We start from the raw sequence: 23487 nt of genomic DNA, 5'->3' as shown, positions 1-23487 counted from the left end.
GGATCCCATTACAGATGGTTTGTGAGTTACCATGTGGGTGCTGGGAATTGAACTCAGGACCTCTGGGAGAGCAGTCAGTGCTATTAACCTCTGAGCCATGTCTACGTGAGCCACATCACATAGATCTTTAAATACTTGTATTATCATATTACAATTTTAAGATTAACCAGGAGAGTTTGTATTCCAGAATCTGGGAGGCAGAGACAGGTGCATCTCTAAGATCGAGCCCACCCTGGTCTACAGAACACGTTCTAGTATGGCAAGGGATATTATATAACAGAGAACCCTGTTTTGAAAACAAACCAAGGGTGAAGGATGCTTGTATTAGTTCTAGCTGTTCAGGGAATCCTCCTGACTCTGCTTGTAAGCTGCACACCTACCAGGAAAACTTCTCAAACTACTCCTGACAGTGGTGACCGGGCAAGGAACTCTACAGTGTCTATACAATAGCTCTGCAGTGACAGGACCTCACCTGTGTGCTTACACAACTACCATGAAATTGACTGATGTGAGTGGAAAACAAAGTCACTGAGATAAATGCTACATTTATCAACTAATAGGCAGATACGTTTATTTTCATCTTGGAAGCTTGCATACTTAAAAAATGTTTTGTAAAAGTTTAAGATCATACAAAGTTTATAAATATTGTAAACAGACACAGTAAATCATCAAGTATGTGTGTTGCAACTAATGCGCAGTAGTCATGACTGCAGTCTGTGATGCCGAGCCCCGAGCCACAGGTCACTCTTGCCTGGTAAAGGAGCTGCTCATGTCAACACTCCAGGCTCAGCACCGGGACGTGTTCCCTCCATCACCTGGAACCACGCTCTTAACCAGGGAAGAAAAGCACTCTGAACCACAGACACTGGTCCACAGATTCAGAGTACAGGGCGGCAATGCACGGCTTCTTGAAGCTTGCTGCAGACCCAACTTGATTCCATACCTGTGTTGAGGCTTGATAAGCCACACTTCTTACACGGTTAAAAGTGATGTTGATAACCCAGAGTACCAAGCTGTAGCTTGCTAATTAACTTTGTAACCTAGGTTAGCAGACCTCAATTTTAGATACTAGTTTTTCATGTAATTTTCAGCCAATCCCACTTGGTTGCCTGTACTGTTGGGGGGTGTGGGGGGTGTTAAAAATCAGCAATAAAAGCAAAAGGTAGTCAGTTGAATTTAAATTTGAATACTGCAACTGAACACTCAATCTGCATAGGAATTAAGTAATTCTGAAACGTCTCTATGGTCAAGTATTTTAAAACTAAGGTGCATCTAGGGCTGGGCACGCCTTTAATCCCAGCACTGAGGAGGCAGAGTCAGGAAACTCTCAATTGAGGCCAGCCTGATCTACAGAACAAATTCCATCCAGGCCAGCCAACACTACGTAGAGAAACACTGTCTCACACTAACCAACCAACCAACAAGAGGTGTACCTATTGAGAGGACAGACCTGTAGGAAAGAAATGCTGAGGACTAAAGGAGAAAAGGCTCCAGGAAGAAAGGAGGTGGACGGTTTGCTGGATCTCTTTGCCCCTCTCTTCAATGTAGTCATACTAACCACTTCTCTGCTTTCAAGAAGCCCGAAATGCTGACCTTTGACACCATAGTGGAATGCAGTGTCCCCGGGGGTGGCGGTAGAGAATAATCCTGTCCTGCTACTCACAAGTATTTCCATACCACTGTCAATCAGACATTTACATGAACCTAAACCTAAACCACTAACCCAGAGTGGTAATTTGTAATGGAGCCCAAGGAAATTCTTGTAATTCAAAGTTTCCAATGGAGACAGGCCCAATGCCTCAGTAAGAGTCCTCCTAAGGATCCACTGTCATGGTGGGTGATGTCACCACATCCCAAGCACAGCCTTGTCCCCCTCTGGCCATTTTCACCCCTTCAGACCGTCCACTTCACATTAGGCAGAGAAGTTCTCCTCGCAGGACTCAAGGCTGAAATGCTTCTAAAGAGAGAGCAGGACAGCAGACCCAGACACTTCCTTCATGCGTGGCTATAATGACAGGCCTTGCTACTATTTCACATCAGTTTTAATGGGAATAAAAGAAAGTAAAAACTGTTCAGTAGTGGTTACATCCTTGCTGTGAGGACAGAGTAACTGTAGGACCCCCAGGTGCAGCCCACACCCCTGGTTTGAACAAATCAGCTTTAGACAAAGTCACTATTCCCATTAAAGAAGCATCAAGAACTAGCACTGAGGAAGAGGATGAAAAGGTCTCTAACTCCTGGATGCCAGGAAGCAGCTACTGAGAGCTGCAGACAGACAGACAGCCTGGTGAGGAGCTGCAGGACCCACCCTCAGGGGCCACAAAGCAGGTTCCATTGTTTCTAAAGGAATTCATCATTTAACCCGAACAACTCAGTCTTTACTCCAAACTAAAGCTAAGTCAATCACAACACTTCCAACGGTGCAAGCCCTGAGACAGGTCATTACCACAATCTCCGCAAGGCATAGGTACTGAGAGTCAGTCATTTTTACTGAGGTCGGCTCATAAAAGTAACACTTCCCATCTTCCAAGTCCGCGTCCTCCTACAGTGCCTCTGTTGTTAGGATTCTTCACTGCTCTGGTGGAGAAACTGCTTCGAAAAATTTTCCAGCTCACGTTCAAGTTGAACAGCTTTATTTCTAATTAAAAGACAACAAATAAACACCAACCAAATTATGCTAATAGTCTTTGAGGAGAGTACATTCTACCCAAATGTGGAAGCAGCCCTTAAGCAGCTGCGGCCACCCACCCTCAATGAAACTCACACAGCTGCTGCCGTGTGTGGTCCTGCCGTGCTCACAGTGAACATGACCTCAAGGTCAAGAGCCATGGACTCCAATATTGAAACAGCCTAGCATATGGCTTAAACGGAAGTCACAGCTTGGATCCCAATCATAACTGTCTTAGAAACTACCTTTAAGTAATGTGTAAAGTATAAAGTTCATCAGACTTGATGAAGTCAAACCGCCTCTGAGAGGAAGCCCTGACTAAACAGCCAGCCACACATCCATGTAGCATATTTTCAAACAGTGAGTGCTGTGCTGTGCTGTGCTGTGCTGTGCTGTGCTGTGCTGTGCTGTGCTGTGGCTGTGGCTGTGGCTGTGGCTGTGGCTGTGCTGGGCTGTGCTGTGCTGTGCTGTGCTGTGCTGTGCTGGGCTGGGCTGGGCTGGGCTGGGCTGGGCTGGGCTGTGCTGGGCTGTACTGCACACTCGGGAAGGCTCTATCATTAACATGAGTAGCATGCAGGCACAAACACCTTCATTTCACTAATGACATATGCCCCAAAATTCAGGACATGAGGCCAGTCTGCAAACTGCATAGTGCCAAAGCTACTCTCTGGTGTGGAGCTATACGCAGTGTGTGCCCCGGTCAGCAGCACTGCTCAGATGGTGTTAATAATATGTCATAACATGAGGCAGGGGCTCATGGTTAAGAACGTGAGGATAAGCACCACCCCTGTATCCCAGAGGATCCATAGCCATCACAACAGACCAGGGTTCTTTTTATCCCGACACCTGCACTTTCACTGCTTCAAATGCAAATGTCTCAGGCCTGGAAAAAACAGGTTAGTTCAGGGTATTGTTTGTTTGAGCCAGGTCTTGAGGTCTAGGCTGACCTCAAACTTGCTATGTCCCTGAGGATGACTTTGAACCTGCTCCTACTAGATACCTCATTAGCATGGAGAACTCTGAGTTCTGTGCTGAGTCTTGTTCTTTATGTGGGGAGTGGCAGTCACATGTTCCAGGCCAGGAATCTGGTTGGGAGTAGGTCAAACACCTACCATCCCCAGGTGGGTGCTGGGGTTTCTGAAGCCACTCAACCTTACCAAGGTTCCTGGTGCCGTCCACTGACCCACAACCCTGAACTTGCTGTGTTCCTGAGGAGACTTTGAACCTACTCCTGTCTCCTAGGTGCTGGGCACCCAGGTGCAGCCACAATGCCCCACTGTCATTTTTACTGAACTTCTGTTCTAAAAGAGAACTGTCCTAGCCTAACAGATAGTAAAAGTCCTATAAAACTCTTTTTCATTCAGATGAACTCTCCTGAAGCAACTGGCTTTCACTCAAGTTCCAAAGTATAGGGAATTAAACATGGACTCTCGTCCTATAATGTCCATATTAGGAAGACTTTGCTAATAAAACTCAAATTTTATTTAGTTTTTTTCAAGATATATTTTATTTACCATATTTTGAAGTGTCATAAAAAATTTTATTCAAGCCTTTCTGTGCTGACTAAAGCCATACTCTCTGGAAACTGGAGTTACAAGTGGCTGCTGGGCACCCTTTGCTATACAGAGGTTTTTCAGTTTTATGAGGTCCATGTGGGTTCTGGGAGCCACCAAACCCAAGGAGGTCCTCTGCAAAAGCAGCAAGTGCTCTTAAAAGCTGAGACACATCTCCAGCTGCAAACATGGAAGTTCTTAATCGAAAGCAACACAGAAAGTTAATTTAAGTTATATATACAAAGCCATTAGTGACTTCATATAACTGCATTTTGAATGTTATGTTATGATGGTGAAAAGGCTGATCTTAAGCCAGGCAATGGTGGTACACATCTTTAGTCCCAGTACTTGGGAATCACGGGCAAGCAGATCTGAGTGCGAGGCTAGCCTGGTCTACAGAGTGAGTTCCAGGATGGCCAGGACTCCACAGAGAAATCTTGTCTCTAAACAACAACAAAAACCAACAAAAGGTTTATTACCTTAAGAGCTTTGAATTGTTTTGTATTTTCTCCAGTTGGTCAATCTCTTTGGATAATCTAGCAATTTCTTCTTCCAGATGTTTCTGAGTAACATCAACTTGTTGGCACAGTCGAGCAAAAGTGGTGGCCATTTCTCTAAAAGAAAAAAAAATATGAATGTTTCCTAAAACATATTAAAGAGAAAATTTTTGTTTTGTTTGTTTTTTGAGACAGGATTTCTCTGTATGGCCCCAACTGTCCTGGAACTCGGACCAGGCTGGCCTCAGCTCAGAGATCTCTGGAGTGCTGGGACTAAAGGCATGGGCCACTATGCCCAGCTAAAGAGAAAATCTTAACAGCTAAGCCATAAAGACAGTATGGCACTTGTAAACTGATGGTAACTACAGACTCCTTTACTCTGCTTCAAGACAACATGCTCACAAGGCTGTGCTACTGCTACCAAAGGGCGTGCATACAAACAGGATGTGGCCACTCGGGAGACAAAGTGTTAAGACTGCCAGGATAAATGAGGCAGCACCCTACAGGACAGAAGTGCAGGAGAGGACTTCTGGAACAGAGCTCCTTCAGCTCAGGAATTATGACCAACAAATGACAAATGGAACCTCATAAACTGAAAAGCTTCTACAAAGCAAAGGACACGATCAGTTGAATGAAGAGACCCCTAGAGTGGGGCAGAGTTTTTGACAGCTGTGAATCTGACAGAGGACTAACATCCAGAACTTAGAAAGAACTAAAGAAGACAAAGATTCTTAAAAACAAAATGCCCAATTAAAAAACAGGCTTTGGATCTGAACACAGTCCTCTCAAAAGAAGAAAAACGGATAAGAAATATCTCAAAAAATATTCTGTATTCTTAGCAATCAAAACAACGTTGGGGTTTCATCTTAAGCCATAGGTGACATGTTAAAGCCTAGGTAACTACTACCTGTGTAGCCTACCATTTTGTGCTGTTACTTATACCATAAGGAAACTTTCTCATATACTGTTAGTGCTGTTGCTATGATGTTCTATGCTTTAGTGTTCTTGGGAAACCAATCAAATCACAACAGCAGTCGGTCAGAACTGCTTTGTCTAGTGAGCCACAAGAAGCGTGGGCCTGAACCAATCACTCAGCAGCACTGCCTGCACTTGTGTGTGAGCTTTTATGATTTCTTACCTTTATAAGCTGCCCCTGGGATGGACCCCAACATAAGGAAGACACCTGCACCAATATAAGAAGCTATTTTGGAATAAGACTTCCATTTTGAGTACAGGGTCGAGTAAAGTTTAAGTTCCCAAGACCTTCTTGGGAAATGACATTCTGCTTAGCAGAAAGAGACGAGTGCATGGGTAACCTGGTTGGCAACTTAAGTCATGAATGTTAGACAAGTCCCTGCCACAGTAGAATACCCCAATCAATAGAAACAGGATAAATGTATAACAGACACGTTCCTAAGGAAATCTCCTATCCCTAAATCCTGATTGGTACAGATATTTGTGGACTTTAGGCTTAAAAACACTATAGGATCTTAATTCAATGTCACACTCAGCTCCCTGTTTTGTCTGTAGCCCTGATTGATCAGTCTTGGGTGTGGCATTCAATAAATAATGCCTATTTGATAGAGATCGCTGTTTAAATGGTTTGTGTGGTAATTCCCAGACCTCAACAATCTTACCTCAGTCACAATAGTTGTGATTAAGAAAACAACTAAAAATAAATGCTGGTGAGGATGTGGTAAAAGATCATCTCATCTGTTATTGGTAGGATTGCAAACTGGTGCAGCCAGCATAGAACTCAGTGTGGAGAACTCACAAAAGCTAAAAGCAGATCTACCTACTATGTGACCCACGTGTCCCGCTGCTCAGCAAATGTGCACCGGACTCCCCCTCCCCCTCCAGACACTTGCTTAGCCATTGCGTTCTTTAGCACTCTATTCACACAGTGAGAAGTGAAACACCTGCATGTCCTTCGGCGGATGAAGACATAAAAATGTAGTACACATACACTAAGGAATACTGTTCTGCTGAAAAAAGTGGAATCATGAACTCTTAAGGTAAACAGATGGAACTAGAAAAGATCACATTGGGTTGGGGATTTAGCTCAGTGGTAGAGTGCTTGCCTAGCAAGCGCAAGGCCCTGGGTTCGGTCCCCAGCTCCGGAAAAAAAAAAAAGAAAAAGAAAAAGAAAAGATCACATTGAGGAAGGAAACCACACCCAGAAAGACAAACACCATGCATTCTTTCTGTGTCTGTTTTTCAGTCAGAACCCCCACCTCAGTCAGTCCCCTCCCTCCCTCCCTCTCTACCCCCCATTTTGTTTGTTTGTTTGTTTGTTTGTTTTGAGACAGGATTTCTCTGTGTAGCCCTGGCTATCTTGGAACTCATTCTATAGACAAGACTAGCCTCAAACTCAGAGATCTGATTAATAAAGGCGTGTGCTACCACCTCCCAGCTACATGTTATCTCTTATTTATAGATCCTAGTTCTGAATCCTTCACACACACACACACACACACACACACACACACACACACACACACACACACACACTTTAAATGATGTTTCACCACTTGGGGTGGTAATATTCCCCACAAGAGTCAGAGTGCTTAGCAAAAATCGCAGTGCCATGCATGGAAAACCTCCCCATTGTGGACTTGGTTTAAAGCTTGCATTACAACTTCCCAAAGGTGCACAAGAACTCTGCGTGTGAGGTGCCAAGGGTCCCTGTCCCCAGCTGGCTCTGATTGGCAGATGAACTTACCAGCGGCCAATGGCTGGGCAGGGAGACAGAGGCGGGACTTTATATTTCCGGGGTAAGGGACCACAGGGAAGATGGGTTCACAGCTGCCATGCAGGTTAGTAGGAAGATTCAGGCCTGAGAAGTGCAGGACAGCGAAACAGCCAACGTGTTAGAGTCAGGGATCGAGGCGCAGAGAGCTACAGCCTGGGGTGGCCAGGGTAGAATATAGGTTTACTAAGTAATAATTCAGGAATATCAGAAGGGAGCGTGTGCTAGCCATGCGGAGGTTTGAGCTGCTTGAGGCATATTAAAAAATAAAGCTGTGTGTACGTGTCTTTCATTCAAAACTCTACAACATTAGGGTGGTATCGAGGACTTCATGCTGCCACCAGGCAAGCAGAGTGGATTAATCTACTACAACACCTCCCCTTGAGTTGCTAGGTAGGGGAAGTCCAAGAGATTTCTCAAAACCACACAGGCTAGTACCACTGCCCTTGGTTGCTTCCCAGAACTTGAAGGTAAAACCATATTGATGAAGATGGCACACATCAGACATAAGACTTGGTGAAACTGTCTAGAACCAACATGCAAGACGCACAGGCTCTAATGGTATCCAAAGGAGCCATGCACATGCCAAGGGAGCAAGGCAATCAACTGTCCTCTATGGTTGGAAAGCCTAAGGGCCACAATAGTGACCATCAAGATATCCTCAATGGTGCAACTTCTCCTTTTTTTCACCTGGTGTCCCAAACAGTTTTACTAGTTAATTCCTGTCTCCTGTCTAAATAATTCTATATACTACACCACTAAAAGTGATTGGTTTCAGAGCCAACTCCTGAAAACTCCCAGTCATCCAGATTCTAAGCTGTTCATATAGATGGCCCTGTCTTAGGAACCAAATCCCTTGAATCCACACTGGAATGTCTTCTTCATATTCTTGAGCACACTGCTGTTCTCCCAGCTGCTTATTGTGCATGTTCAAACCTCGTGTGCTAGCTGCTCCCGTGAGGCCTTTACTGAGGACTGTTCTCTGTGGGGTCCTGCCTGTCCCCACTTTCCCTTCCCTTACGTGTAATCTGCTTTGTCCTCTTTGGGCTAAGAGCCTCTAGGGCCGTTTAACTCTGCTTCAAATACATTTAAATGCATAATACTGCACCTTGGCTTAAAGGGAATTCAATAAATTTTTTGTAAATATTTAATTGTTACAAAAGTAGAACCTGGGGGTTTGGAGAGATGGCTCTGTGGTTAACACTACTTGTTGCTCTTACAGAGGACCTGGGTTTGGTTCCTGGCATCCACATGGTAGCTCACAGCCATGTACCTCCAATTCCAGGGGATCTGATGTGCTCTTTTGACCTTCAAGGACACTAGGCACACATGTGGTGCACAGAAATGTAAAAACACAGTCCTAGAACGGAGTCATATGAGGAGAATTCTGAGTTCTTGTGAGAAAACTCCAAGGAAACAAGACAAAAAACTATGACCTCAGTTTCTTGTTCTTAACAACTGGCTAGTGTTATTTGTTTATATGCCTCAGTGGAAAACACATTTTTGCCATGGGCAGCTTGTTCACCACGTGTAACTTGCCCTCATGACTGTACACTTTACTCGTGAGACTCTTCTTAACCTCAGAGTACAGAGTGTCAGATGCTCTGAAGAAGGCTGGCTATTGTGTGAGATGTTAATTCACCTCGTTTACTGGCTCCACTCTGCCAGGTCCCACCACTTCTAGAACAGTAAACAGACACGTATGCACTCAAATCAATAAGATAAATCTGAAAAACAAAATATTTTTATGGCAGATATGGGAGCCTTTACCTTTAATCCCAGCACTCAAGAAGCAGAGGCAGGAAGATCTCTGAAGTCAAGATCAGCTGGAGCTACACAGTGAGATATTACTCAACAACTTAAAAAAAAAAAAAAAGAGGAGAAACTGGGTGGACCTAGATCTCTAAGAAAGGTCTCTTGAAATCTAAAAGCCAGTACAGTTAATACTCTTAAAGTTTGGGCTATGGTAGTAAAAAGAACATTCTATTCATCATAAAACCATCAGGAAAAGTGGACTCAGCGGGCTGAGGCACAAGACTACCATGAGTTAGAGGCCAGCCTGGGCTACAATGAGACACTGCCTTAATGAAACAAAACCATCAGGTATCTGTCCACAATTGAGCCCCTTAATAAATTCTAAATCTTCATGATGAAGGAACCACAAGTAACCTAAAAGGGTCAAAACTCAGGCCTGCTGAAGAAGTATTTGTTAAAAGCCCTTGTGCCTTCTAAAGGGCTCCAATACACCAAATTCCAAATGTTCAAACTTAATCTACCAGGGAACATGAGGGGTGCAGAGAAGCAGAAGCAGGTGAGCTCTTCCTGCCGTGGTGGCTTTATATGCTGTCCATGGCCTGGAGCGAGCCTGCTGTCAGATGAATGGCACTTACTGCTGGACTTGGTGGCTGCAGTTTGCACTTGTGAACTTCACAATCATCTGCAGTTTTTCAGTTGCATAGTTTACAAACTGCTGCTTAAACGCTCTCTCTTTCGCACGAGTAGTCCAAGTCAGTCTTTCATAAAGGTACAAAGCTCCATACATACTTAAGGTGACAGAGATGAGTTTCCAGCCCACTGTTTTCCAAATCTGAAAGATAAAAGTCGCCGCCCACCATGAGGAGAAAACATACTGTGAGGGTACAACCATGAAAGGCACTGTGACCACTGGTTCATCTTCTAGAAGTGGATATACCTTCCTCACAAAGGAATCTTGTGGAAAAATGTACAACTCTCAGGATGGGCTTTCATAGCTTGCCACATCTGATAGGCTGAATCAAGCACCCTCTTGCCCTTTATAAAGATTTTAAGTGTTCTGCCTGCATCCATGCATGTGTGCCAGGTGAGTGAGTAATGACCATGGAGGCAAGAGAGAGCTTCAGAACCTCTGGGATTAGAATTACAAATGGCTGGGCTGCCAAGTGGGTTCTGGGAACCAAACAGGGATCCTCTGGAAGACCATCTAGTGTTCTTAGTCATCTCTCCAGCCCTAACTTGATATTCAAAAAAAAATTAGTTTGAATGTTTCAAACATTAAAAGAGCACAGACATACTCTGAGTTCAATCAATCCTGAAGATGACTTACTAAGTCTTTAATATTTAAGACACCTCCCACTGGTTATCTGAGACAGCCACATAGGACATCTTGTTTGGTGTCAAGGATCAAACTCAGCCTCACAAAAGAAAGGCAAACACCCTACCAACTTGGATTATAGCACTGTCTTCCACTGGGCCCTTCTTGTTTTGCCAGTATGTAAGTACCACTTATTTGTGTGCTATGGTGAGAAAATAGGTCTTTTTCTTAAAAGCCAGATAAGGCTAGGGATGTCATTCAGTGTTACCGTGAATTACCTGCCATGTGTAGGACTCTGCGTACTGCCCCAAGGAAAAAACAAGCAGCAAACAAAACCCAACTGGATAGCCGGTAGGACTTTCATCGTAAAATTACAGGTTGAGGTATGGGTAGGAAGGTAGGTGTGTGTGCATGTGCATGCATGTGAGTATGTGCACGTGTCAAGATAAGTTACAGCTGTAAAATTTTAGTCACTACTTTAACCCACTGATTTTTAGATGCTTGATATCTCCTGAGAATACAATCATAACTTTATGAAAGAACTATTTCTTACCACGCCCCCAACAACTATGATGCCCATGGAGGTTCTAGACGTGAGGGATGCCAATCCTGTGATCAGTGTGATCATGAGCTCTTCCTGGGCTGCATTATCTGGTGCTGCTGGGTTAGAAGGAGCAGTAGGAGTTGAAGCTAAAGATCTAGGGACCTGATGGATTTAGGAGAAAAAAACAGAACAGTTAAATTTACAAAGTTGTTTGTTTTTAAAACTAAAGCAGACTATTGGGGGCGGGGGTTGCAGCTAATGAACATAACAAAGGAAGAAAATACAGATATGCTGGGAGTTCTTTTTGGGGAGAGTGGGGGTGGCAGGATGAGAGGGGTAACTTGTCACCTAGGCTAGCCTAGAGCTCAAACTCAGTCTTTCGCCTCAGCTGTCAGACTGCTGAGATTACAAATGTGCACCTTCACACCAATTATTTTTTATAATGTGAACTAATGATATATAAAGAACAAATTTAACATTAAATCAATATGAATTAAAACTTCTTTTAAATTAACTTTCCTTACATTTAAGTGTGTGTGTGTGTGTGTGTGTGTGTGTGTGTGTGTGTGTGTGTGTGTATACATGTATATGCAGTATAACCCAAAGTGCTAAATCCCCTAAAACTGGAGTTTCAACAGGAGAACCAAGTTAGAGTGTGGACTCTTATTGTCATGTCTGATACTCTCCAAGACAGACAAGAAGTCAATATGATAAATAAAACATTTAAAAAATAAAAACTTTTTGCTGGATATGATGACTCCTGCCTGCAATTCTAGCACTCAGGAGGTTGAGGTAGGAGGATTTGTCATAACAAGGCCACTCTGGCTCACACAGGCCAACCTGGGTTATTCTGAGACCATGTTCAAAAAGAACCTACCACCTCAACAAACCAACCTTTTAAATGTCAAAGCACACCAAAGAAGATTAAAAGATAAGCCCCACATCAGAAAAATGTATTTGGATATCACCTACTTATAAAGTAACTTTACATGCAGAAGATAGAAAGAATCCCTAAAACAAACTAGTACAACTAAAATATTTCTCAATAGAACACAAAGGGCTTATTTAACAAGCATAAGAAAACCTGTTCAAAGTCAGTCACGAGGAAAATGTAAAGCGAACCTGCCATGAGATGCCAGTTCACACTTAGCAGGGTAAGATAGCCAACAAAAGGGTGTGTGCTTCTCGTGTACACCGGGAACGTGCAAATAGGAGCAAAACTGTCTAGGACAAAGGGACAGACGGGAAGGCAGACTGAGAGCAGAGTGGGCATTGAGCACTGGGGAAGGGAACCTTTGAGTATAAATGAGTATTGTATATAAAAATTAACTTTAAATGTACATAGTGGATCCCACTCAGATATGAAATACCAGTCTCACTCTCACTGTCTCCATGGACACCAATAGTCCAACTCCTCCTCAAGGGCTACAAGTCTGCAGATTCCTTTGGCAATGTCTTTCTTGCAAAGCCAGCTACCACACTATGGGCCACTTGGAGAAGGAGAAATAGAATGTGTTCTAGTTGTTACAGAACTCAGTCACCCGGAGTGGAGTGCTACAACACTTGTACTTTGAGGACAAACCCTGAAAACATCCTAAGTGGCCTAGGCCCAAACACCTGAGACATCATAGAACACGTTCAGAAAGCAAATCCAAATTAACGAAATTGGTTAGTGGTGAACCCAGAGATAGGAATGGTGACCTGCTATAAATGGGCATGAGGAGTCTTTGGAGAAGAACAAAAATATTTTTTTTTTTAAAAAATAAGTGTATTTTTTAAATTATGTGTACGTACATGGGGAGAGCATGTGCACCTAAGTGCCAGTGCCTACAAAGGCCAGAAGAGGGTATCAGACACCCTGAAGCTAGAGTTACAGACAGCAGTGAAGTCCCCAGTGTGGGTCAGGCTCTGTACAAACAGCATGCACTCTAAATCAATCAGTGAGCCATTTCTCCAGCCTCAACAGAAATGCCTTTCAGCTCGATTGTGCTGATGACTTCTCACCGTTATTACTAATATGCAGCAGTGCGCATGCATGACATGTGAGGGCAGGTATTTTTGGAGGCCAGAAGACCTTGTCAGATCCTCTGGAGCTGGAGTACGTGTGGTTTTAAGACATCCAAGGCGGGCACTGAGAAGTTACTCAGGTCGTCTGCAAGAGCAAGAAGTGCCTTTAACTGCTGCACCATCTGTCCAGCATCTGGGGTGGTCTTACACTCCATAAATCTCCTCAAAAATTATAAAACTAATAAAATTTAAAGCTTATTCTAATTTATTTTTTAAGAAAACACAAATTTCTTAGGTCCTAAAGATGGCACAGAGGGTAAGGCACTTCCTGCAAAGCCACCGGAGTCACACGGTAGAAGCAGAAAACTGACTCCTACACGTCCTCTGACCTGCACGTGGAACCTACGTCACAGGAGCATGCGCGTATATGATAACGGGCAAACAAAACCCAATTCAGAAGAGGCTTTACAAGACAGACACACACACATAAATAGTCAGGTTCAAGTAATCCAGCTTTGTAAGAGAAATCTGCATAAACAACCCAAGAGTTCTAATTGGCAGACTCAAGGTGTATACCTGAAAGATAGGCTCTGACAGCCCAAGCAGCACCCTCTGTGCATTCGTAGAACCCAGGAATCGATGTACAAGGGAAGACCAGCCCAGGGAAAACCGAAACACAATGTCTTCTTGAAAATCCGAACACAGCTTGTGGCAATTGAGATCATAGCTGAGATCAAACTTTTTGCAAGGGATTAATGTATGAAGTTTATTCTGTATACCAGCTGGAAGTAGTGGCTTCAAATTTTCTGGAAAAAAAAGATTATATTTATTTTTAACAAACAGTAGAACATAATATATTATGTAATGTCTTGCCTTCCAAGCAATGCACTCAGATAAAAACAACCCTTGATTAAAGAAAGGGGGGAGGGGAGGAGTTGGGAGAGACGACTCAGTGGCTAAGAGAACTGAACTGACTGCTCTTCCAGAGGTCCTGAGTTCAATTCCCAGCAACCACATGGTGGCTCACAACCATCTGTAATGGGGTCCGATGACCTCTTCTGGTGTCTGAAGACAGCTACAGAGTACACATATAAATAAAAAAAAAAAAAAGTCGCTCTGTGAAGTCATAAAAAAAATGAAAGAAGTGGGGAGAGAGGGAGGCAGAGAAGGGGGGAGGGAGGTAGGCTACACATGACCCTGTAGATGTGAGCATTACCAATGATTTCTTGCTGAGATTGAAGAATGGAGGCATTGACTTCACTGGTGCACCGATCAGCCAAATTTCTTCCCATGCCATCTTCTATGTGCTTATTTAATTCCTGTCAATGACGATTAGAAATGTGCATGTTGTTTTTTCCACAGAAAGTAGGTAGATTTTATAAACTGTCAATATGACTTTTGGGTGGGTGCTGACAACTGAACCAAGAGCTTCACACTTGCTAAGCACATGCTTAACCACTGAGCTCCATCCCCAGTCCCTCTACAATTTCACATGTGAAGAGCGTGCACTTATTACCAGAGCATGGGAGCCGGCCTCATCTGCACACTGACGGCCAAGACTGCACTGAAACGGCCAAGTTCACTAAGCACACCCATAGATAACAGCAAGCAAGCAGCCTCTAAGTGAGCGCTCGGCAACTTGAACTTACACTCTTATACACTTTCAGCACACTGGGGGTAGGATGAAACTCAGAACAAAACTCATCAACCAAAACAGACAGGCGACAAATCTCATCTGTCATTGCACAAGAAACCTGAAAGCATTAAAAAAAACTCAGAGTTAAACATTAAAGTAATTCGCAGCCAGCCAGGCTGCAAAACAAGACATCCCCTCAAATGAACACACAAGATAAAACTTTAAAATCATTACCAAGTACTCAATACAAAGCCAGGGGACACAGACTCAGCTGAGGTGAGAGACAGACAGCACTGCAGTGCTAACACATACTGCGACTTCCAGATATGGTGACAGTGACAGTCCCCTTACCTTGTTTGCCACCTCCTCCGTGACCTCCTTGATCTTCTTCTTAACATCCATTGTTAAAAGGTTCATCTGGTTTCGAATAAAGTCCAGTCTGTCGATTTGGTCTTCCCTCTCTTCCATTGAATAAACCCTATTTTATTATGAAGAGCGATCAATATTCGGGGCATGGTAAAGTCGTAAGGCAATTAATTAAGCAAGGTCATTCATTTATATTTGGAACCATTAATTAGCATAACATACACAAAGAAATCCTGTATTAAAGTCTGAAAGGACTACAATTGCATTTAAATCCTTCAAGTAGCTGGCTCAACATAAATGACCTTGACTCTCCAGAATTATCTGCATCCTACAAAAAAATAAATAAATAAATAAAATAAAATAAAAACAAAACAAACCCACAAGGAAGGCTTGTAAGTCTCCACACAGAAAAACTGAAACAGGAACTCACCAATAAGTCAGTCAGTCAGCAAGTGGAGTAAACAGCAGTGAGAAGCCAAGGCTCCCTCTGTTACCTATGCACTCTAGTTAGTGGGCACAAAGCCGACCATACCACTACCTGACTAGAGGTGGGAGGTCTGTGGACCCCTGCAGGATGGGAAAACTAGGACCTGAGAGCCTTTCAAGAAAACTAGCAGCATTCACCTCCAGGCGTTGTCCTTAAAGCCTATCTTTGTGTGTTATTGTGTGTCACGTGTTATAAAAGATGAAGTAAGTTGAGTAGACTATTCAGGGTGGGAGATGTTCTCAGCAAAAATACACAGTTTCAAAACTTCGATTTTAAGGCCAGTGGCAGAGAGCTTGCAGACAAACACCAGTTTTAGCAAGGCTTAGTGGATGAAGCCTGCAATCCGTGTTTGGGAGGCTGAGGCATGAGGGGTGCCGGGAGTTTTAAGCTAGACTCTATCTCACAAGCACTCTTCAGTCTTATCCTATGTTGACTTCATCTGTGATGTTTTCTATACTTCCTTGAATTGACTAAGCTAGCTATGGTTCCATGAGGCCTGACAGCATTGCAATTGTGATATCCAATAACATCTTCATCTTTGTTCCCAAGTATGTCAAGTTTTATACTAAAAAAAATAAAAAAAAAAAAGACATGTAGCCTAAAACAGCCTGCCCCACACCTGGAAGGGTGTGACGGTTCAGTACCTTCACATCCTATTTCCAAGTTTACAGAAGGGCTGTGAATTCTCAAGGTAAACAGAGCATCACCTGGTTTGGAATTCTTCACATGCTTCTGCTTGAAGACATCTTCCTCTGCCATGAAGACACTCTAAAGCTACTCACACTTTAAAGTCATAATCCATACACAGCCATCCAGGGAAGGTCATACAGTAAATAATCATCTTCCAATGTTCATTAGAAAACACACAAGCAGGCACAAGTAAAATCACAAAACTGGTCTTAGTGCCAAAGTATCCCCCATACCACTGCAAGCCTCATCCCTGAAGGCCTGACACAATGACAGTAACCTGGGGTCATAATAGAGGGGTGCCTACCTCTTCTCTGCTGCTGCCACGTTTACTGAGTCCAGTATGTTTTTCACAGTGTCTAGTATCTGTTTAGCTCTGATAGTGTGCTGTTCAAACTTTGTTTTCACTGCTGACTGCGAGATACACTCCTGCGAGGGGCCCAAGCCATAACACATTACTGCAATTCCATCCCAACACTTTCAGGAATTCAAACACAAAAACTTGCTGATTTAACTTAAACCGAAACACAAAGGAGAGACAAAACAAATCAAATAATGAAACACAACTTAAAAACTACAAAGATTAAGCAAACTCAAAAGGAGAGCTAAACAGCAAGTTTATAGTTTTGTGCATCGTCACACAGTAATGTGCAGTAGGTTGCTACACAACAAATAATAAATGAGTAATACAAAAAAACAACAAACAAACAAACAAACAAGCGGCACTCTCCTAAGGGTCATGCCTGGCCCTGTGAGAATACCCATCTGATTTCTAGTCTGTTTATCTTGTTTTGATTATTTGCTTGCAATATATAATCAAAGTCTGAGTTTTAGAATTCAGAGTATCTAAGGATTACTATATGAGCAGTTCAAATTATCATTAACCACTTAAGTATTTTAAAATATATAGAGAACCACATGCGGCTGTCTCAGAGACCATTAGACTGCAGCACAGTGCACAGGCCTGAAGGACACTCAGCTTGTCTGTCTCACCTTCAATGCAGCTATAGTTAAATTAGTCAGTGTCTCCTGACAAGAAAACCCTCCCCACCTTTTTCTTTTAGTCTGTTTTGTTCTAGGGTGTGTGTGTGTGTGTGTGTGTGTGTACGCGTGCTGTGTTTTGAAGTATGTTTCACTCTGTAGCCCATGCTGGCCTCCAACTCACAGCAATCCTCCTGCCTCGGCTTCCCAAGTGCTGTGATTATAGACAAGAATCACTATTTCTGGTTCTTCATGCTTGCTTTTAATACAGATTTTTATATATAATGCAGGCTCCTATAACTCTGTGTAACTCAGGTTGGCCCTAAAATTAAATGTCAGGCATGTGCCACTCTAGCCAACTGTGCATTTTGTTTCTTTTAAACTAGACTATGTCAGAATGTATCACGTAAATTGATAGACACATCTGATTCATAAACTTTTTGTTTTAATTTTTAATATGTGTAATATGGCATACAATTTTAAAATTTTCATCATTAAAAATTAAAATAGTTGCAACTACCCTCATTCAATTTTTATCTCCAAGAAAGTAAAATTCTGCACTGATATAACCTTTGAACACTTGAAGTACTAAGAAAAAAGATTATATGGTCTTTCAACAATGATGCTAGCCCCCATGGCATCAGCAAGTACAACTTGCTTAAGGAAATGGTCTTATTTTCTATTTCTATGGTATTTTTTTTTAATTTGGGTCACACAATCCTTGTGCTATGAATCCATCTTTTTAAATATATATATTTATAATAAGCATATGTATCCTAATATGTATATGTACATATTTAGCTAATTCAATTTGTGGTAATTACTTTTCGGAGCTCGATACTGTCCCTCTGTCAAATAAGCAACTTCCAAGCTTCTTTAATAGCTACTTACTCAATATTCTAGTTCTGTGTTTCTTACACTGAAATCATCTGTATGCTACATGTTCATTGAATATACTATTCACAACATGTATTAAGTCTTCTTCTTTTTTTTTTTTAAAGAGCAGTCAGTATTCTTTTTTTTTTTTTTTTAATTTATTATATATGAGTACACTGTAGCTGCCTTCAGACACACCAGAAGAGGGCATCAGATATCGTTACAGATGGTTGTGAGCCACCATGTGGTTGCTGGGATTTGAACTCAGGACCTCTGGAAGAGCAGTCGGTGCTCTTAACCACTGAGCCATCTCTCCAGCCCGTATTAAGTCTTCTGTCTCTAAAAATTACCTGTGTGTGTCACTCAGAAAAAACCCTATCATCTTTTGCTGTGTAGCTCTTTCTTCAATATTTGTTTGAGGTATGGAAAACAGAACAATTCCTTTCTTTAGGCTGAGAACATGAGAGCCATTCATTTAGTCAACAGCTTGTTATGACAGCCCAATCATTCCCAGAACTTCTACTGGCAAGAAAGCTGCTCTGTTCCTGTTCTATTAGTCTAAAGCAGAGAACCTCTTTGGACATTCCCTTCATTAGAACCACTGACCATTACCCAGCTGTAAGCAACTGACTTATTAGCTACTGATTTCTAAATGATTAAACTCAGCTTTGATTGTCTTTTAACTAACTGCCTGCAAATGTGCCAAACCAATTTCCACAAAATTATAACAAAAGCATAAAAGTAATTTTAGAAGAAAAAATTAACAGAAAGGTTCCTCGATGAAGCAGATCTAGATGTCAGCAATGAAGACCTAGCGCACAGAAGACAGCACAGCGTTAGAGCTGACTAGACGGAGTGAAGAGGCCTCCGACTGCCAGGCCCAGGAGGCACTGACTCAAGTCACGCACTGGTGAGCAAACAAGAAGAGACGCCCTTCTCCAGGACCTAAAGGAGCTTCCAGAGGAAGTCCTAACACTCCTGAATGAACACGTCTTCACTAGGAGTGCACGGTACACACTTTGCAGTTACTCTATCAGGAACTCTGTGAACTCTGCTTAGAAAACACTAACCAACTACTCAATTCTATTTTGTTAGAATATCCTGTAGACTTTCAAATTTAAAAACTGAGAAACAAATGATAAGCACAGGTAGTTTTCTGATTTCTTATTAACATCTAAAGAAGTCGGTTTATTAATAATATACAATTACAAACACCCAAGAATGTTATTTTAGTATGTTTTAAACTGAAAGTGCAAAAGAGAGGATGAACTTAACTCTTACTGAGATGTACCACACAGGTAGATATGCACTATTTTTATACATACATGCACACACAGTTTATTTGTTTAAAGAAACCGTCTCACTGTTTCTCAGTAAATTGTGCAGGATAGCCCTGAGACCCTGGGTTCAGGGACTCTTTTGACCTAGTCTCCACAGTGGCTCAGACACTGAACTACAGCCATGAACTTGGCTTTCTCTTGTATATCAAGGTCCGATCTCTAGGACCTCATTACCAAACACCAGGCTCAGAGTCACACTTGTGTCCCCAGTACTTTGACTGGGGTGGGGTGGGGTGGTTATTCAGACCAGGAGTTCAAGGCCAGCTTAACAGAGACCATGACCCAAAATAAAAACCATCAACACTTGTGTTTTTAAAAAGGGGGACATTCAAGGCTAGCCAGGGTTACATAGGAAACCCTGTCTCAGAAAAGACAACATGAGAAAAGAAGAGGAGAGGGGAGGGGAGGGGAGGGGAGGGGAGGGGAGGGGAGGGGAGGGGACACTTTCTTCCTCACAGAGCAAACCCATGAAGACTAGGCGACGGTGACAAACAAGCCTGTGCAGAGGTAGGTCCTCGTAGTAAGATCACTCCCAAGCACATTTAAAAAGTAAAACTTTCCAGCCTTGTTTAAGTCAAGAGTCTGTATGTTAAACATACTTGGGTCCTGAATCAAATTAGTCCCATGCAAAGATCACACTGATTCCCAGGATGTAGGAATGGAGAGCTAGCTTTGGCAGCTGAGTGGACAGGCTGCTCCAGCACAGGATCCAAGTCTGACTGCCAGCACTCAGATGGCTCAAAGCACTTCAGCTTCAGGGACACCTCACACCTCTGTCCTCTGGGCAACTGTAACAGCATACCCACTCACCACCAATTAAAAATAAATCTTAAAAAAAATCATTAAAAGATAATGGAATGATTAAATTCATCAAAAGCCCACAAAGAAATAAACTTCAAATATAAAGAGAAAATGCATATAAGGCATTATTGAGTGATTATAACACACACACACAATCAAGAAATAAACAAAAATTAAGAAAAAAAAGTCTAAACATCAGTTTAAACAATTCCTTTATCAATAAGAAAATATCAATAATAAAAACTAGTTTAATTATTAAAATAGTAATTAAAAATGAGGCCAGGCAGTGGTAAGCATCTAATCCCAGCACACCAAAGGCAAAGGCAAGTAGGTTTCCGTGAGTTCCGGGACAGTCGGATACACGGAGAAAACTGATCTCAAAAAACAAAAGGAAACAGACAAACGACTCCCAGCAGAAGGTGAGGAGAGAAGGGAATAGGAGAGAAGGATTAAAAGTGATTAAAATATGTTATGTAAAAGTATGAAACCATCAAATAATTCTTAATTACTTTTTAAAAACTAAAATGTAATCCCAGCCATGGGAGGCAAATGCAGGCGAGTGTCTGTGATTTTTGAGCCTAGCCTGGTCTACATAATGAGTTTTAAGCCAACTAAGGCTACATAACGAGCTCCTGTTTCAAAAGGAAAGAATAAATACGTGAAGCAGATAAAGGCAGTAAAAACTGAACTGGATACTGTAAGCCACAGGCACACGCCTTTTCTTAAAAGCAGAAGGAAAGGCCAACTCAACCAACAGAGAAATCTTAAGTCACCAACAGATTTTAAAAAGCCCTCTTCAGAGGGCTGTGCTTAAGGATCCTGCTCTTGCCCAAGATCCAAGCTTGGCTCTCAGAACCCAAGTCAGGCAGCTGATGGCCGCCTGCAACCTCAGCTCCAAGGCATCTGACACCACCCCGCTGGCCGTCAAGCCTACCCCACACATTCTCTCCCATCCCCACACATTCTCTCCCACCCCCACACATTCTCTCCTACCCCCACATTCTCTCCCACCCCCACACATTCTCTCCCACCCACACACATTCTCTCCCACCCCCACACATTCTCTCCCACCCCCACACATTCTCTCCCACCCCCACACATTCTCTCCCACCCCCACACATTCTCTCCCATCCCACACATTCTCTCCCACATAAGAAAAAAAAATTAATTTCAAGGAAATTAACTGACAATTCATTCAACTCAAGCACCAAGAAATTATTTGGTACTTCTTAATAGTGTATACAGATAAAAAAACTTACTGATCATTCCTCTTGAAATTTTGAAATGATTCTGAGTCCCCTTTAACTACAGGTTGTAGATGATTTTTCTTTGCGGTAGGCTCGCCTCTAACTTCCAGTCTCCTTGCCTTGCCTCCTATATGCTGGAGTTACAGGCACGCACTACCATGTTAGCATAACCACAGCTCTAAACAAAGCTTCAAACTATAAACCCCGACAATTCCCATGATCGTGCCTAACAGCTACTGCCTGTGAACAAATTTCCCATATATAACATTTACATTCCCAGATGAAAATCACAAATCTTAAACAGTAAAAGATTTATGTGATTTAAAGTGAAACCAGGGGGGCTGGAGAGATGGCTCAGTGGTTAAGAGCACCGACTGCTCTTCCTGAGGTCCTGAGTTCAATTCCCAGCAACCACATGGTGGCTCACAACCATCTGTAATGAGATCTGATGCCCTCTTCTGGTGTGTCTGAAGGCAGCTACAGTGTACTCATATACAATAAAATAAAATCTTAAAAAAAAAAAAATTTAAAGTGAAACCAGAGTGCCCTATTAGAATTTTTAAAATGAACTGCCAAGTCATTAGGTCTAAGCACGGTGGCACATACCTATAATATCAGCACTTGGGAGCCAATGAATGAGAACTGTGAGTTAGAGGGCAGTCTATCCTACTTATTAGCAAGAGTTCAAGAACAGTCTGAGCTATATAGCAAGACTCAATCTTAGGAAAACAACAGCAACAACAAAAACAAGTCTAGCAAGGTGGCTTTGCAGGTAAAAGTGCTTGACATACAAGCCTAACAATCCTGTGAACCCACAGTGGAAATAAAAACCACATTCCAGAAAGTTGCCCTCTGATTGACACATACACCTGCACTCACAGATACCCAACACACACACACACACACACACACACACACACACACACACACACAGAGGAGATGGGAAATGGAGGAGGGAGGGGGAGAGAGAGGGAGAGGGAAATGGAAAATGGAGGGAGGGAGAGGGAAAGAGGGAGGTCAATACTAATAAAGCAACTTTTTAAAAAGACACTGGGAATGGAGCTCAATGCTAGAACCACTGCCTAACACAGCACTACAAGCTATGTGTAGTGTGTGCACATATACAGACTTATGGATATTCCTAAATCAGACTGCATTACAATTTGGGAGCTTTGCACATGTGTGTGTGTGTGTGTGTGTGTGTGTGTGTGTGTGTGTATGTGTGTGTGTGTGTGTATGTGTATACACACATTCTTAGGCCATCCTTAGGTCAATGGGAAGATTAGGAGACTGAGTTTTTCAAGGCACCCTGCCACAAATTCTGTTGATCAGCTAGGTTTGGGAACCAGTGCTCTGCAATCCAAGAGCTATGCTCTCCAGTCCCAGCTCTTCTGAGACATTCTAGGAATCAAGCATGTACCGTGAGCTAGTAAGAGAGAGCACAGGTGCAGAGCAGAATGATGTTGGTTAAAAAAAAAAAGCGACATATACTTGGAGGGGATGGCTGGAATAACTCTATATTCCACACAGATGAAGCAACAGTTAACATCAGGTCCCTATTTTTCAGAAAAATGGGAAGAAATAATGGTTTTTGAGAGGCTAGGACTCATGTATCCAATGGCTTGGCCTGAGACACCTATGGAAGTCCAGGGGTCTCTTATAAAGGCAGCTCATAGTGATCCCTCTCACAAATAATGCACAAATTCTTGTTTAAAAGGCTCAGTGTGGTACACTCTTCATTCATATCCTCTATTACAGGAATTGGTCTTTACAGGGAATATTGTGGACATTTTCTAATTCTGAAGTCTTTATACCCTGACAAAAGGTGACAGGGAAAAACAGAACTAGAGTGAGTGGGGCTGCATAAGGACTTAAATGTCAACATCCAGAGAACATCTGACTTAACGTAGCATGAATTCTAATTTTGGGAAAAAGTAAATGCCTACAACCCAAGATCAATTCGCTCTGCGCAACCCAA

The 23487-nt window shown here is 42.5% G+C and overlaps 1 protein-coding gene across 5 annotated transcripts in view; it reads right to left on the bottom strand.

Moving 5' to 3' along the window:
- Positions 1-541: 541 nt before the first annotated feature.
- Mfn1 (mitofusin 1) overlaps positions 542-23487 on the bottom strand; it is a 47493-nt gene continuing 24547 nt past the window's right edge. For 4 of the 5 annotated variants that reach the window (XM_039101679.2, XM_039101681.2, NM_138976.2 and 1 more), the window contains 9 exons: positions 16572-16693; positions 15076-15202; positions 14738-14842; positions 14305-14407; positions 13665-13894; positions 11091-11243; positions 9858-10054; positions 4701-4835; positions 542-2638 (listed from right to left, as the gene is read on the bottom strand). In XM_039101679.2, the coding sequence (XP_038957607.1) occupies positions 2560-2638; positions 4701-4835; positions 9858-10054; positions 11091-11243; positions 13665-13894; positions 14305-14407; positions 14738-14842; positions 15076-15202; positions 16572-16693 (1251 nt within the window). In that variant the 3' untranslated portion in view covers positions 542-2559. The remainder of the gene's footprint in view (positions 2639-4700; positions 4836-9857; positions 10055-11090; positions 11244-13664; positions 13895-14304; positions 14408-14737; positions 14843-15075; positions 15203-16571; positions 16694-23487) is intronic. The other variant, XM_039101680.2, reaches the window with a different exon arrangement.

The sequence above is a fragment of the Rattus norvegicus genome, chromosome 2 (assembly GCF_036323735.1).
Source record: "Rattus norvegicus strain BN/NHsdMcwi chromosome 2, GRCr8, whole genome shotgun sequence".
Taxonomy (NCBI): Eukaryota; Metazoa; Chordata; class Mammalia; order Rodentia; family Muridae; genus Rattus; species Rattus norvegicus.
Note: the sequence above shows the minus strand (reverse complement) of the source record. Positions and strands in the feature narration are given on the sequence as shown.